Raw genomic sequence first — 17055 nt, forward strand, 5'->3', positions numbered from 1 at the left:
TTCGTCATCGACACACCAAGTTAGGTGCATACTATGCAATGGAAAGCGATGTCTGTTTCTGTACTGATGTAAATGGTCTTATGATGGAGTTAAAAGTACACATGTTCCCGATGAATGGAGGCTATTCATAGACTCTAGCAAAACAAGTTTGAAAGCTGTCTGGTTGCACAATGGTAACGAAAAACCATCTGTTCCATTGGCTCATGCGGTTGGAATGAAAGAGACCCATGATTCTATGGAGTTAATTTTGAAAATGATCAAATACTCAGAACATAACTGGAAAATTTGTGCTGACCTGAAAGTGGTAGCACTGCTGCATGGCCTACAGTTAGGGTACACAAAGCATATGTGTTTCTTGTGCCTATGGAACAGTTGTGATGACAACAATCATTACAAAATGAGACAGTGGCCTCTCAGAATTGAGCACACAGTTGGTCAGTACAATGTACAACACAAATCACTGGTCGATCCACTTCAAGTTTATCTTCCACCACTTCACATTAAACTTGGTTTAATGAAAAATGTTGTAATTGCACTTGATCGTGATGGAAATTGTTTCCAGTATTTGAAGGAGACGTATAGCTCACTGAAAACTGATGCTAAAATAAAGACCAGAATTTTTATTGGCACCAAAATCAACAAACTAATGCATGATGACACATTTAGAACAAAACTGAACCCTCTGAAACTTGCAGCTTGGGATGCATTTGTGCTAGTAGTGCAGAACTTCCTTGGGAACAGACGAGCTGCAAACTATTCTGAATTAGTAGACAACATGCTTACAGCATATGAACAACTTGGCTGCCGAATGTCATTGAAAGTGCATTTCTTACATTCCCATCTTGACTTTTTCCCACCCAATTTGGGACACGTAAGTGACGAACATGGAGAGTGGTTTCCATAAAGATATTTCTACAATGGAGAACAGGTATCAAGGCCGCTGGAATCCCAACATGATGGGGGACTACTGCTGGGTTTTGCAATGGGAAAATATGACCGTTCACAAACGCAAAAGCAGATACCTGAAGCACTTTTAACAGTACTGCCTTGCTCAAGTAAGACTTTTAAATTGAAAAACGAGACTTTTAGAAATTTTGTTATTCCATTACATTTTCATACACTGTTTACTACGCAAACTTTGATGTAGATCAGGTAATTGTTGGAGTAAAACGCGTTCTGTTCAAAATTATTCAATGCTTTCCAAGTGCTTAATTCATTAAGGCCTCTTTCACACTTGCGTTGTCCGGATCCGGCGTGTACTCCACTTGCCGGAATTACACTCCGGATCCGGAAAAACGCAAGTGTACTGAAAGCATTTGAAGACGGAACCGTCTTCCAAATGCTTTCAGTGTTACTATGGCACCCAGGACGCTATTAAAGTCCTGGTTGCCATAGTAGGAGCGGGGAGCGGGGGAGCGGTATACTTACAGTCCGTGCGGCTCCCCGGGCGCTCCAGAATGACGTCAGAGCGCCCCATGCGCATGGATGACGTGATCCATGCGATCACGTGATCCATGCGCTTGGGGCGCCCTGACGTCACTCTGGAGCGCCCGGGGAGCCGCACGGACGGTAAGTACACTGCTCCCCCGCTCCCCGCTACACTTACCATGGCTGTCAGGACTTTAGCGTCCCGGCAGCCATGGTAACCACTCTGAAAAAGCTAAATGTCGGCTCCGGCAATGCGCCGAAACGACGTTTAGCTTAAGGCCGGATCCGGATCAATGCCTTTCAATGGGCATTAATTCCGGATCCGGCCTTGCGGCAAGTGTTCCGGATTTTTGGCCGGAGCAAAAAGCGCAGCATGCTGCGGTATTTTCTCCGGCCAACAAACGTTCCGTTCCGGAACTGAAGACATCCTGATGCATCCTGAACGGATTACTCTCCATTCAGAATGCATTAGGATAATCCTGATCAGGATTCTTCCGGCATAGAGCCCCGACGACGGAACTCTATGCCGGAAGACAATAACGCAGGTGTGAAAGAGCCCTTAGGCATACTTATGCATAGCAACATTTCATGTCGTGTTACAACAATTCTGACTTCGGATTTGCAATCCGCACACTCAATTTAGAATAGGACAAATGTTTTTTGCCCAGTAGCAGACGAAAAGTTTTTTTTTTTGTTGTGTGGTAGAGAAATAGAAATTTGGAAATTTGCTAATTTTTCTACATTTTTGGTAAATTTGGTATTTTTTTTAGAAATAAAAATGAAATTTTTGGACTCAATTTTACCACCGTCATGAAGTACAATATGTGACGAGAAAACAATTTCAGAATGGCCTGGATAAGTAAAAGCGTTTTAAAGTTTTCACCACATAAAGTGACACATGTCAGATTTGCAAAAAATGGCCTGGTCCTGGCAGGGTCCTTAAGGGGTTAATGACGAGGCACATACCTAGTAATAAATAATGTGCTTCTTCCCACAGCAAAGCTAGCGCAAAAGGGGAGTAAAAGATAAACGACCCCCAATAACTGCAGGGCTCCAAAACTCCTCTGGCACTAACATCAGCACAAAAACGGTGTGCCCGGGAGCTTCATGGCATGGGTTTTTGAGCAGCTGATTAGTTGGAATGATGTAAAGCATAGCGCCAATGAACTCTGGAGCAGAACTGTGGAGCATAACAAAATAATAGCAAAGACAGGTGCACTCTGCAGTCTTACTAAACCCTCAAACTGATTTTAAAATTGAGAGATTAGTCAACATGTCCTACGGTGTAGAACATGTCTAAGCCCGGGCACAACGCCAAGGTTTCTCAAGTAGCCCGGGACCTAACACTCTCCTACCTGAGCCGTATGGGCAATACCAGGAGCCAGTGGGCAAATTACAGGAGCATGAGGCCGACTCACAAACAACTCACCAGTTACCTCCAGCATGTAGCCATGCTTGCAATGGGAGGAGGGAGGAGTCTGCGAGTCCCACTCAAGACTGGCTGATATGTCCCAGGCCTCACAGGTGCACGTAAATGTGGCCTGTAGATGGAAAACAGGCACATTTAAATTGGAGTTTATACACCTCCAGGAATCTATATATACAAACTGAAAAGACTAGCGTGGTATTAGCAGGAGGTGCTCAAACCCACATGCAGTCGTGCACATATATAGAGGAGCAAATCCTGCACTTGTGGCCCGTTGCTAATGGCGATCCCCAGCAAAAATGCATACGGTGGAGGATGCCCGCGGCGAACCACAAGTACCACAATAGACATCCTACACAAGGTAGCAATTGTGTGGATGTCATAATCACTATATCAATATAACAAAATAATAGCAAAGACAGGTGCACTCTGCAGTCTTACTAAACCCTCAAACTGATTTTAAAATTGAGAGATTAGCCAACATATCCTACGGTGTAGAACATGTCTAAGCCCGGGCACCACGCCAAGGTTTCTCAAGTAGCCCGGGACCTAACACTCTCCTACCTGAGCCGTATGGGCAATACCAAGAGCCAGTGGGCAAATTACAGAGCATGAGGCCAACTCACAAACAACTCACCAGTTACCTCCAGCATGTAGCCATGCTTGCAATGGGAGGGGGGAGGAGTCTGCGAGTCCCACTCAAGACTGGCTGATATGTCCCAGGCCTCACAGGTGCACGTAAATGTGGCCTGTAGATGGAAAACAGGCACATTTAAATTGGAGTTTATACACCTCCAGGAATCTATATATACAAACTAAAAAGACTAGTGTGGTATTAGCAGGAGGTGCTCAAACCCACATGCAGTCGTCCATATATATAGGGGAGCAAATCCTGCACTTGTGGCCCGTTGCTAATGGCGATCCCCAGCAAAAATGCATACGGTGGAGGATGCCAGCGGCGAACCACAAGTACCACAATAGACATCCTACACAAGGTAGCAATTGTGTGGATGTCATAATCAATATAACAATATAGATTCCTGGAGGTGTATAAACTCCAATTTAAATGTGCCTGTTTTCCATCTACAGGCCACATTTACGTGCACCTGTGAGGCCTGGGACATATCAGCCAGTCTTGAGTGGGACTCGCAGACTCCTCCCTCCTCCCATTGCAAGCATGGCTACATGCTGGAGGTAACTGGTGAGCTCTTTGTGAGTCGGCCTCATGCTCTGTAATTTGCCCACTGGCTCCTGGTATCGCCCATACGGCTCAGGTAGGAGAGTGTTAGGTCCCGGGCTACTTGAGAAACTTTGGTGTGGTGCCCGGGCTTAGACATGTTGACTAATCTCTCAATTTTAAAATCAGTTCGAGGGTTTAGTAAGACTGCAGAGTGCACCTGTCTTTGCTATTATTTTGTTATATTGTTATGACATCCACACAATTGCTACCTTGTGTAGGATGTCTCTTGTGGTTCGCCGCGGGCATCCTCCACCGTATGCATTTTTGCTGGGGATTGCCATTAGCACCGGGTCACAAGTGCAGGATTTGCTCCCCTATATATATGCACAACTGCATGTGGGTTTGAGCACCTCCTGCTAATACCACGCTAATCTTTTTAGTACGAATAACGCTTCCCTATCTGTCAGTCTGATGGACGATGAAGGTTTGATGAAGAACGTTACGTTCCTGACTGCATTGTGCCAACTGTAATGTTTGTTGGAGGAGGGATAATGCTATGAAACAGTTTCGGGGTTTGGCATAGACCCTATATTTCCAGATAAGGGAATTCTTAATGGCTCTGCATACCAAGCCTTTTTGGACATTTGTATGTTTCCTACTATGTAAGAACAGTTTGGGGAAAGTTCTTTTCCTTATGTCCCAATGCACAGAGAAAAGTCCAAAAAGACATGGTTGGATGAGTTTGGTGTGGAAAAAACTCATAAAACACCTTTGGAATGAACTAGAACTCAGTCTGACAGTACAAATGCTCTTCTGAATGAATGGACAAAAATTCACCAAGGTCCGCTCCAAAATCTTGTAGAAAGCCTTACCAGAGGTGTAGAAGCTGTTTTTAGGTGCCATAAGGGAGACCAACTCTATACTGATGCATATGGATTATTGAGACCCTATGATGGATCTCAATACCCGAAAATAGAAATGTTGTAGCTTTAAAAAAAATATCACAAGAGGCCTTTTGTGACTTTTAAAATGCCCTGCGACAAAAAATTTCAGATGTGGGGGTGGGGAAGGGGGGCAAAAACCAGTTAGGTGTGACAATAACCTGTTTTGCAATTTGTCCATAAAAATATCACCTGAAACTACAAGCCATGCAAACATCAGTTCTCACTACTGGGGGAGATTTATCAAAATTGCTAGAGAAGAAAACTGGCTTAGTTGCCCATAGCAACCAATTGAATTCCACCTTTAATTTTCAGAGTTGCTTTGGAAAATAAAAGGTGAAATCTGATTGGTTGCAACTAAGCCAGTTTTCCTTTACACCAGTATTGATAAATCTCACTGCCTTTGTTTCTTTCCTAATGAAACGCAGACATTATCCAGCGGGAGTTATAGAAAAAAACTGTGTAAAGTCAGAACGCATAGACCTGTACTGAACCCATGTATAAAATAATAACTGACTGACAGACAGACGCACTGCCCTCAGGCCAGGCCTGCACAAGCGCTTGACTCTGCCCCTCAGCCTTCTTTGTACTGCACCGTGTGCGCGCGTGGTACGTCACTGCTCAGGCCCCGCCCCTCTGGCTGTGCACTGGCTCATGCGCGGGTTTTCATTGTGTGTCGTCATACCTCGTGTGCGCGCTTTTGGGAGCGAGCGAAGCAAAATGGCGGCGGCCACAGGAGAGGAAAGCTGAGGTGAGAGCGAAGGAAATGTCTTGTTTTTCATTGCCCTCGGGTTACGTTGCGTCTACGTGCTCTGGACACTTGGTCTTACGGCCATGTTTACGTTGTAGACGTTTGTGTAGATGCAGTGAGGGAGGCGAGGTGCTCTGTGTGTGTGGTGAAGCCTGTAACAATAAGATGGGCACATCCACTATGGATGCTGTGTAAGAGCACAATAGCGGATATAGAAATCTGTGCCAGCACAGGGTTGGGCAAGGCTTTTAGTAGGTACAGGCCAGTAGGTAGCTGTCTGCTTACATAGGCCCGCAGCCTTCTAGAGACACACCATGGACATTTACATGAAATAGTTATCAGGCACCTGAAGACGTCTGGGGTACAATTGGACGTTCTGTCAGGTGTATATAGCACACATAGAGGGATATGATGGTGATGTATAAAGAAATGGTGTGACTCTTGCCCTCATTCTGCTGCTGCCAGGCACTTGCTTGGGAGTGGTGGTGGTGGTGGTGGTGGTGGTGGGGGTACGTTGTAGACTATGGCGTTGGCCCTGATGTCAAAATGATCAGAAATCCAACCGACCCTTAGTAAAGTCATTGCCAGTATGGAGCGGTCATGACTTCCATTATAAGGCTACATTCACACGTCAGTATTTTTCTACATCCCGATTTTTCGGTCCGTTTTTTGCGGATCCGTTGTTCCTGAAAATGTTTCCGTATGTCATCCATTTTTTGCGCATCCGCAAAAAACGGAAACATGTGAAAACTCAAATCCGACAGTATATTCTAACACAGAGGCGTTCCCATGGTGATGGGGACGCTTCTAGTTAGAATATACTGAGAACTGTGTACATGACTGCCCCCTGCTGCCTGGCAGCACCCGATCTCTTACAGGGGGCTGGGATCCGCACAATTATTGTGCGAATCATAGCCCCCTGTGAGAGATCAGGTGCTGCCAGGCAGGAGGGGGCAGACCCCCTCCCTCTCCTGTATTAAATGTGACTAGTGCGCCCCCCCCCCTCTATATTCATTGGTGGCCAGTGCGGATGTGACCAGTGCGGCCTCACCTCTTCCCCCCCCCCCCATCATTGGTGGCCAGTGCGGATGTGACCAGTGCGGCCTCACCTCTCTCCCCCCCCCCCCATCATTGGTGGCCAGTGCGGATGTGACCAGTGCGGCCTCACCCCCCCCCCCCCCCCCCATCATTGGTGACCAGTGCGGCCTCACCTCTCCCCCCCCCCCCATCATTGGTGGCCAGTGCGGATGTGACCAGTGCGGCCTCCCCTCTCCCCCCCCCCCCCATCATTGGTGGCCAGTGCGGATTCCCAGTATTAATAAATGTGCCCAGTGCGGCCTCACCTCTTCTCCCCCCCCATCATTGGTGGCAGCGGAGAGTTCCGATCGGAGTCCCAGTTTAATCGCTGGGGCTCCGATCGGTTACCATGGCAGCCAAGAGGCTATTGCAGTCTTGGCTGCCATGGTTACTTAGCAATAAATACAAGCATTATACTTACCTGCGACTGCGAGCTGCGATGTGTGTCCGGCCGGGAGCTCCCCCTACTGGTAAGTGAAAGGTCTGTGCGGCGCATTGCTTTTAGCACAGACCTTTCACTTACCAGTAGGAGGAGCTCCCGGCCGGACAGACACACATCGCAGCTCGCAGTCGCAGGTAAGTATAATGCTTGTATTTATTGCTAAGTAACCATGGCAGCCAAGACTGCAATAGCGTCTTGGCTGCCATGGTAACCGATCGGAGCCCCAGCGATTAAACTGGGACTCCGATCGGAACTCTCCGCTGCCACCAATGATGGGGGGGGAAGAGGTGAGGCCGCACTGGGCACATTTATTAATACTGGGAATCCGCACTGGCCACCAATGATGGGGGGGGAGAGGTGAGGCCGCACTGGTCACATTTAATACTGGGGAGGGAGGGGGGTCTGCCCCCTGCTGCCTGGCAGCCCCTGATCTCTTATAGGGGGCTATGATATGCACAATTAACCCCTCAGGCGCAGCACCTGAGGGGTTAATTGTGCAGATCACAGCCCCCTGTAAGAGATCGGGTGCTGCCAGGCAGCAGGGGGCAGTCATGTACACAGTTCTCAGTATATTCTAACTAGAAGCGTCCCCATCACCATGGGAACGCCTCTGTGTTAGAATATACTGTCGGATCTGAGTTTTTCACGAAGTGAAAAATCTGATCTGTAGAAAACTTACTGGGAATCCGCACTGCCGCACTGGCCACCAATGAATATAGAGGGAGAAGGGCCGCACTGGTCACATTTAATACTGGGGAGGAAGCCTAATTTCCAGGAACGGAATCCGCATAAAACGGATGACATACGAATGTCTTCCGTTTTTTGCGGATCCATTGACTTTGTATTGGTCCAGGATCCGATTTTTGCGGAAAAGAATAGGACATGTTTTATATTTTTTCGGACATGCGGAACTAGGGGTGCACCGAAATTCCGGCAGCCGAAAATATCGGCCGAAAATGCACCTAATCCACTTCGGCCGATATTGTTACATATCGGCCGAAAATATGGGGTGTGAGATTTGTCACCCACCATCTGCGGGCGGGCGCCGGGCGGGCGGTTTACTTTGTCAAAGTAACTTTATTTTACCTTACAATCGTGAGGCTCCAGTAACTAACAACTCTGCAGGCAGAGCGGAGGCCGGCGTAACGTCACTTACTCACGTGACGCGCCTGCTCCGCCCACTTTATGAATGAAGGAGGCGGAGCAGGTGCGTCACGTGAGTAAGTGACGTTACGCCGCCCTCCGCTCTGCCTGCAGAGTTGTTACTGGAGCGTCACGATTGTAAGGTAAAAATGCAGTGAGTGATGCTGTGAGCAGCAGGGCCGGGGCTGTTATGGGTAGGGGGATCGGTCTATGGCACTGCTATGGGGAGGGGGGATCTGTGCACTGTTATGGGGAGGGGGGATCTGTGCACTGTTATGGGGAAAGGGATCTGTGCACTGTTATGCCCATAACAGTGCACATATCCCCTTTCCATAACAGTGCACAGATCCCCCTCTCCATAACAGAGCCACCCACAGATCCCCCTCTCCATAACAGCGCCACCCACATATCCCCCTCTCCATAACAGCGCCACCCACAGATCCCCCTCTCCATAACAGCGCCACCCACAGATCCCCCTCTCCATAACAGCGCCCCCCACAGATCCCCCTCTCCATAACAGCGCCCCCCACAGATCCCCCTCTCCATAACAGCGCCACCCACAGATCCCCCTCTCCATAACAGCGCCACCCACAGATCCCCCTCTCCATAACAGCGCCACCCACAGATCCCCCTCTCCATAACAGCGCCACCCACAGATCCCCCTCTCCATAACAGCGCCACCCACAGATCCCCCTCTCCATAACAGCGCCACCCACAGATCCCCCTCTCCATAACAGCGCCACCCACAGATCCCCCTCTCCATAACAGCGCCACCCACAGATCCCCCTCTCCATAACAGCGCCACCCACAGATCCCCCTCTCCATAACAGCGCCACCCACAGATCCCCCCTCTCCATAACAGCGCCACCCACAGATCCCCCTCTCCATAACAGCGCCACCCACAGATCCCCCTCTCCATAACAGCGCCACCCACAGATCCCCCTCTCCATAACAGCGCCACCCACAGATCCCCCTCTCCATAACAGCGCCACCCACAGATCCCCCTCTCCATAACAGCGCCACCCACAGATCCCCCTCTCCATAACAGAGCCACCCACAGATCCCCCTCTCCATAACAGCGCCCCCCACAGATCCCCCTCTCCATAACAGAGCCACCCACAGATCCCCCTCTCCATAACAGCGCCACCCACAGATCCCCCTCTCCATAACAGAGCCACCCACAGATCCCCCTCTCCATAACAGCGCCACCCACAGATCCCCCTCTCCATAACAGCGCCCCCCACAGATCCCCCTCTCCATAACAGCACCACCCACAGATGAATTTCATTCATGAAAAAGAATTATTAATAAAATCATTAAAAAAAAAAGTTAGTTTAAAGTATTTGGGCAAAAAGGCAGTTTCGGTTTCGGTTTCGGTTTTCGGTCAAGGGCATCCTGAATTTTCGGTTTCGGTTTCGGACCAGAATTTTCATTTCGGTGCACCCCTATGCGGAACGGAACAACGGAAACGGACAGCACACATTGTGCTGTCCGATTTTTTCCAGGACCCATTGAAAATGAATGGGTCCAGATCTGTTCCTGAAAAAACGGAACAGATCAGGAAAGAAAAAACGGACGTGTGAATGGACCCTAAGATGAAGCAATGATGCGCTGCGGAATATGGTGGCGATCTGCCGCTATTAACCCCTCAGGTGCCCCCCCCCCCCAACCTCAGTATTATAAATCAGCATCATTGGTTGCGCAGTGCGCCCCCCCCCCCCCCCAAAGTATTATAATCATTGGTGGTGCAGTGCGCCCCCAACCTCAAGTATTATCATTGGTGGCAGTTCTGATCAGAGCCCCAGCAGTGTAAGCCTGGGGCTCCGATCGGTTACCATGGCAGCCAGGACGCTACTGAAGCCCTGGCTGCCATAGTCGGCTCCCTGCTGCTGTGTGCACTATGCAGGCAGCTGGGAGAGTGTGAGGTCCTATTCACCTTAATAGAGATCTATCAGGGTGATTAGGACAAGGGATGAAAGATCCCAGGTTCTAGCCCCTAAGGGGGTATTAAGTAAAAAAAAAAAACACCTAAATATTAAGTTTAATTCACTCCCTTGCCCAATTTTACATATAAAATATATAAACAATAAAAAAAATTACATATCGCCACGCCCAAAAACGTGCAAACTATTAAAATATTTAAAAATATCTCCTATGCGGTGAACGCCGTAACAGAAAAAAAAAAGTGCAATTTGCAATTTTTTTGTCACCTTGTTCCGACAAAAATTAGGATCGGACTGTTCTATTATGGTCCAGACGTTCCATAAAATGTGGAATGCACGTGGCTTTTTTTGGTGTTTTATTTTTTTCACGTGGTATAACTTATCGCAATACTTTTTTATGGTATCGAAATCAAGTCAAAATTTTGGTATCGTGACACCCCTAGGTAAGACGTGTTTTGTTGTTGTTTGTTTTTTTTTTAGGAACCAATGGCTCTTTGATGTTTTTTTAGTCTGGAGCCCTGCATAGACTTCTATTATGATGGAATGAATAACTGCCTCTGAACCGTTATGGATTCCGTCATAGAATTGCATTATGGTCCGTGGTAATGGAATCCATAACGCAATTCACCTTTTACCAACAAAGTGTGAACGAATTTACTAAGCGGAAATTTGCTCATCTCTAGTGATGCCAGTAAATAGTGGGCCCACCCCGTTATAAAGAATACTGTAATCTCTCTTTCAGGTATTGCACGGCTGCAGCAGTAGACTTTTTTCCGCAATGCAAACTTCCATTTGGCGCAGTGGTGTGATTCTGAAAATTCATGATGACAATGTATGCGATTTAAGAGCATATTCAAGCGAAGGCATGAAGAAAGGTACCGTATGGATCCATCTTCAATGTCTTATTTTACGCTGCATATTTGTGAAGCTTCTGATTTGATGGCATTTTCTCCTTCCGTAGTGAACCTGAAGATGGTCACCAGCCAGCCCAAGTATGATCTAATTAAGGAAGTGGGCCGAGGCAGCTATGGAGTGGTATATGAGGCACTGGTTCGCCGAACCTGTCAACGTGTGGCAGTAAAAAAGATTCGCTGCCAGGCGCCAGAAAATGTTGAATTAGCGTTGCGTGAATTTTGGGCACTAAGCAGTATCCAGGGTCAACACCCTAATGTAATCCACCTGGAGGAGTGTGTCTTACAGAGAGATGGCACAGTACAACGCATGCTACATGGATCCAGCTCTGGACTGTATCTACCGGTAAGGAGGAGGCATGTGGTAATGAAGGGTGTGATAAAAATGTTATTCGGTTTGACCGCTGTGTTCTCCTGCAAGGCTGGACATGAAAAGGGGAATTTAAGAAGCCCCTCACTCCAGAATTCTGGCTTCAAAAAGTCTCAGAATATGGCTTTATTTGCGCCAAATTTATCTAACGTGCATCTTTAAAGGGGTTCTGCAGTTTGTTCAAACTGATGATCTATCCTCTGGATAGATCATCAGCATCTGATCGGCGGGGGTCTGACACCCGGGACCCCCGCAGGTCAGCTGTTTGAGCAGGCAGCGGCGCTGGCAGTAGTGCCGCGGCCTTCACACTGTTTACCGCAGGCCCAGTGCCGTCACAACTAGTATCACTGGGCGGGGCTAAGCTCCATTCAAGTGAACAGAGCTTAGCCCCGCTTAGGCCAGTTGATACTAGTCGTGACGTCACTGGGCCAGCGGTATACAGTAAAAAGACAGCGGCGCTGCTGCCTTCTCAAACAGCTGATCAGTGGGGGTCCCAGGTGTCGGACCCCCGTCTATCAGATGCTGATGATCTATCCTGAGGATAGATCATCAGTTTGAACAAACTGCAGAACCCCTTTAAATATGTCTGAAGGTGTTACTCCAGGTTTTATGCCACCCCCACCTAAGTGTGGATTGCGATATTTGTGTGACTTATTTCATAAATATGGCATACGCTTTATTAAAATGGTTAACGTGGCCACGTTTCAAAAGGGGTGGGAGCAGCTTAAAGGGGTGTTCTGGTTTCATCTAGCAGTGGTGCTGGCTAATTACAGCTCAAGTGAATGCACTGCAACTACCATACAGACAGCCTGAAAGTAATCATTGAGGACTGATCGGTGGGAGTGCCAGGAGTCGGACCCCCAGGATCTGATGTCCTAGTCATCAATGTGTGAAACGGAAAAGCACCGTTTAAAGCCAGAATTCAGGATTGCAGGGCTTGATATATTCCAATTTTTGTATTTAGTTTAATAGAAAATCATATTGTCATGCTGCAGTTGATAAGTTCTTGGTATTGTCTGTGGTGAGATTTACAAGTACGCGCTCACCCTTAAAAGGGGGGAAAGCCCAATATTTTGGGAGTATAATAATACGTTTCTCATGTTTATGCAAACCAGATACATTCATGTGCATATTTGGAGTCATACATTAATTCTATCCAACATCACATTTAAAGGGGTCAGCCACTGTCTGGTTCCTGTTGACCGATGTGTATGTAAGATGACTTTATGGCCCTTACTAATATTGCCTTGATACTCTGCGCCATAAGAAATGCCCCGTATTGGCCGAGTCTTTTGTGCTGTCCAAACAGTGGTCCTGTCCATAAAATTTCTGCTGATGGGGGGTCCTGTGACCAGGCAAATCATTCAGTCTTGTCCATTGAAATACACTGAATCTGCCATCTAGCACTTTAGGGAGTTTAATATAGATGCAGTGAGTTTGAGGCCAAGTGATGTCTGGTCACATGACCCCCACCATCAGCAGCCATCTTATGGACAGCACAGATGATCTGCTCAACAAGGGGACCTGGCTTATGCCAGCTTTAATAGGGTTGATCATGCTGACAGAGGCTCTTTAACAATAACCAGAAAGTGACCAACCCCTTTAAGCATTATGTCTGATGAAAATGTCAGTTGGGTTACTGTTAATCTTCCTAGTTTTCCTCATTTCTCAATTCAATTTTTTTTTAGTTGGTGGAAACATCTTTGAAAGGCGAGATTGCATTTGACCCCCGCAGCACTTACTGTCTTTGGTTTGTCATGGACTTCTGTGATGGAGGTGATATGAATGAATACATTTTAAACCGAAGGCCGAGTCGTCGCACCAACACCAGCTTTATGCTTCAGCTTAGCAGCGCTCTTGCATTCCTGCACAAGAACCAGATAATACACCGTGATCTGAAACCTGACAACATTCTGGTGTGCAAAGCTCGTGATGGCATGGATGAACCCACATTGAAAGTAGCTGATTTTGGGTTAAGCAAAGTATGCTCCAGTTCAGGGCTGAATCCAGAAGAACCAGCAAGTGTCAACAAGAGCTTTTTATCCACAGCTTGTGGAACGGATTTCTACATGGCCCCTGAGGTGTGGGAGGGTCATTACACAGCAAAAGCAGACATTTTTGCGCTTGGCATTATCCTATGGGCCATGCTGGAGCGTATAACTATCTTGGACACTCACACCAAGAAAATACTTCTTGGTGGCTACGTGCAGAGGGGCACTCAAGTGGTTCCTGTTGGAGAGGCATTGCTGGAAAACCCTAAAATGGAACTCCCTCTTCCTTTAAAGAAAAAGTCAATGAATCGACGCATGAAACAGCTGCTTCAACAGATGCTGTCCGCGAACCCTCAGGAGCGCCCAGATGCCTTTCAGCTTGAACTTCGCCTGATTCAGATTGCTTTCAGAGACTATACATGGGAAACGTGAAATGTTCCAATCTGGAGTTTGCGAGGCATTTTGAAATGGATGTAAATTTCTAGGTATGTTTAATTGCATTGCAGGCCTAATGACCCTAATACAGTTCTTGTACCTGTAGAGCGATAACAGTTGTAATGTTATTTGACTCACTCTTGTTTTACCTCTTTGCGTCCTGCCTTAATGAGCACATGACAAATTTCTGTTTGCAAGAACTTAAAGAAACCATGTAATATACAGTACTTAAAGGCTTTTTTTTCTTTTTTTTTTGCAGGATTTTGATATTGATGGCCTATCCTCGGGATAGGTCATCCATATCGGACCAGTGGGGGTCCAGCTTCTGGCATACTTGGCCAATCAGCTGTTAGAAGAGGCCAGCGATGTCACATACAATGGTCTTATGGCCTAGGCACAGCTCAGTCTCTTTCGAGTGAATAGGCCTGAACTGCAGTACCAAGAGCAGCCACTGTCCAGTGTATAGCGCTGTGCAACTAGGCCTTCAGTATCAAAATCCCAGACAACCCCTTAAAAAGTTACCACAGGAAAACTCCAGCTGCCAGGCCAGCAGACTCCCATGAATTATAAGAGATAAATGCTACATTTGGTCGGGGTCCAACCACTGGGACCCTCACTGATTTCTAAAACATAGGACCTTATTTCACCCAGCCGCATGACTCCGTGGCTTAGAGTTTGAATGGATTGTTGGTCAGGTATGCACCCTGCCACTGCATTTAAAGTCTACCTATCTAGGATTTATCATCTATCCGGTGGCTACATAATTCTGACTGGGATTTCCCCTTTAAGATAAAAAAAAAAAAAAGGTAACAGGTCCTCTAAGAATGACTGGTGTTACTAGAATCTCAACCACTGAGGGTATCCCTTTATTTTTAAAGAGGTTGCCCCAGATGTCTCCATGGCCAACCAGGCATTTCCACTGCAGCAACTTCAACACAACAAATGTAATATTATAAGGCCACCCACCAGTGAAATGAATGGCTATCCTTGCAAAGTTTTCTACACAATAGGAACCGCTCACAGGGCAGCTCTCAGTCAGGTCTCATTAGTGGGGGTGTCATGAGCATGGACCCCCTCTATGAGATCCACATGCTGTAATTGGGCATGTGGACTATAGTTAGGTTCATGGAAAAAAAAACCTTTTATTGATGGGGAACCCGACTAATGTCTTGGTTTAAAAGTGCTTGCTAAATATTGGGTAGTTGACCTTATTACCGACATGAGGAAAAGAGAGCAGAGTTTAATTTTACCATTGCACATTCCATTGGGACAGCTGAGCTCCCAAAGAATGTATGTGACTAGTTGCTGCTGTGTGAGTGGAGCGTGAGATTGCATGAATCACTCTGAATGTGTATTTATTATTGCAGGCCGTACGTGTTCATTGTCACAGGCGACTTTCCTTCTGTCTTTGAATCGGCTTGGTGGCAGCCTGAACATCTGACAACTTGTTGACTTTAAAAGGCTTTTCTGAGATTTTCTTACTGATGACGTTTCCTCTGGATAGGTCATCAGTATCTGATCGGTGGGGGTCCGACACCCTGAACCCCTGCTGATCAGCTGTTTGAGAAGGCAGCGGCGCTCCTGTGAGCTTACCAAGCACGGTGACGTACATTCGTGCTCAGTCCCATTCACTTGAATAAGGCTGGACTGGTACTAGGCCACGTGACACATGAACGTGTTGTCACTGGCCTAGGAAAAGCGGAGAGAAGGCCACTGCGCTCATAGGAGTACTGCGGCCTTCTCAAACCACTGATCAGCGGGTGTCTCGGGTGTTGGACCCCCACCAATCAGATACTGATGACTTATATCATGAGGATAAAAATCTCGGAAAACCCCTTTAATCCTTATGTGGTGTGCAGGACCCTGTGTTACAGCAGAGACAGAGTGTAAAGTAAAAAAACATGTAACTAATATGTTTTGAAGCATACTACCGAATAGTCATTGTTCCACCACAGGTCCTCAAAGGTCATTCCCCCCGCCCCCCCCCCCCCAAAAAAGCACTGGTTTGCATGAGAAAAAAAAGACACCCTACCTCCCAGATGATCGAAAAATATTCTCACATTCTGGGTTTACTTTGAGTTGTTTTACACATTTGATTCATCAGCGTTGTATTTTTATGTTTTTTTTATTGTTTAGACATTGAAAATTATTTTGAAACCTTGAAGGGAAAAAAACATAATTTATTGTAATATTTTTTTTTCTGTTAATAAATTGTGAAAAGAAACCTGGTCTCCTTGCTGTTATCTTGGTCGCTAGCAAGCCGTTTTGAGTTATGTAACTCCTTTCTATTTTCCCGATCTACTTGACAGTTGAGTGTAGCTTTTTTTAAAGTACAAAATCTAAAAGTTTCAAAATTGGCGGAGTAACGCCTTTTTTCCTGTTCATACTCGAGCGTGACAACACAGACTTTGTACTGAGATAACAGCTTCTCTCTGCATGACAAACAGAACTCCTGAGATTACCTAATGCTGCTTAAAAGAGCCCGTGCTAGAGAAATTGGATAAGGGGTAGCAAAATTTGAAGGTTTTTTTGGAGGATAATTATAATTTGGGAAGGAACAGACTTGCGCTGCGCCCGGGGGAGGGAAGGGTGGAACATGTTTACAACTAACCAGTTGCAGCTCTGACGGTCACTGCTCTGTTCTGGGTGCTAGTTGTGATACAGAGCTCTGGGCACCAGTTTTAGGCAGGAACGCTTTCTAAATACAAGTGTTAGTAGTGTTGCTATCAAATAACCCAAAGTAAAGTGCATGAACAAAAGACCTCAAATCAATATTTGGTGTGATTTCCAAACGGCATCAATTCTAGGCACGTTAAACTGCACTTTTTAAATTTTTATGATGTTTTTGACAATCCAACATTACAAAGCAATAGCAAAAACCGAGGTGTCCATACGTTGTACAGAGACACCAGTGCAAAGAACCTTAAGTAGACAATAGTCAATGAATGCACCAGTGTCGCACAGATGAAGCAATACTAGTAATAGTCTGTACAATTGCAGAGTGTAATGAGATAAAA

General features: G+C 46.6%; 1 protein-coding gene across 1 annotated transcript; it reads left to right on the top strand.

The window, feature by feature from the left end:
- Positions 1–5666: 5666 nt before the first annotated feature.
- Positions 5667–16029, top strand: PDIK1L (PDLIM1 interacting kinase 1 like). The gene is made up of 4 exons (XM_040424233.1): positions 5667–5726; positions 11074–11206; positions 11293–11588; positions 13301–16029. Exons 2-4 carry the CDS (start codon positions 11110–11112, stop codon positions 14033–14035), a joined length of 1128 nt encoding a protein of 375 aa, XP_040280167.1. The 5' UTR covers positions 5667–5726; positions 11074–11109; the 3' UTR covers positions 14036–16029.
- Positions 16030–17055: the final 1026 nt, after the last annotated feature.

This window comes from Bufo bufo, chromosome 3 (assembly GCF_905171765.1).
Source record: "Bufo bufo chromosome 3, aBufBuf1.1, whole genome shotgun sequence".
Taxonomy (NCBI): Eukaryota; Metazoa; Chordata; class Amphibia; order Anura; family Bufonidae; genus Bufo; species Bufo bufo.

Excerpts from the sequence above, each read along its gene's own strand:
- PDIK1L (XM_040424233.1), top strand. The coding sequence starts at position 11,110 with ATGCAAACTTCCATTTGGCGCAGTGGTGTGATTCTGAAAATTCATGAT. Across the intron at positions 11,207-11,292 it reads AAGCGAAGGCATGAAGAAAG|TGAACCTGAAGATGGTCACC; the intron begins GTACCGTATGGA and ends CTCCTTCCGTAG. Across the intron at positions 11,589-13,300 it reads GCTCTGGACTGTATCTACCG|TTGGTGGAAACATCTTTGAA; the intron begins GTAAGGAGGAGG and ends ATTTTTTTTTAG.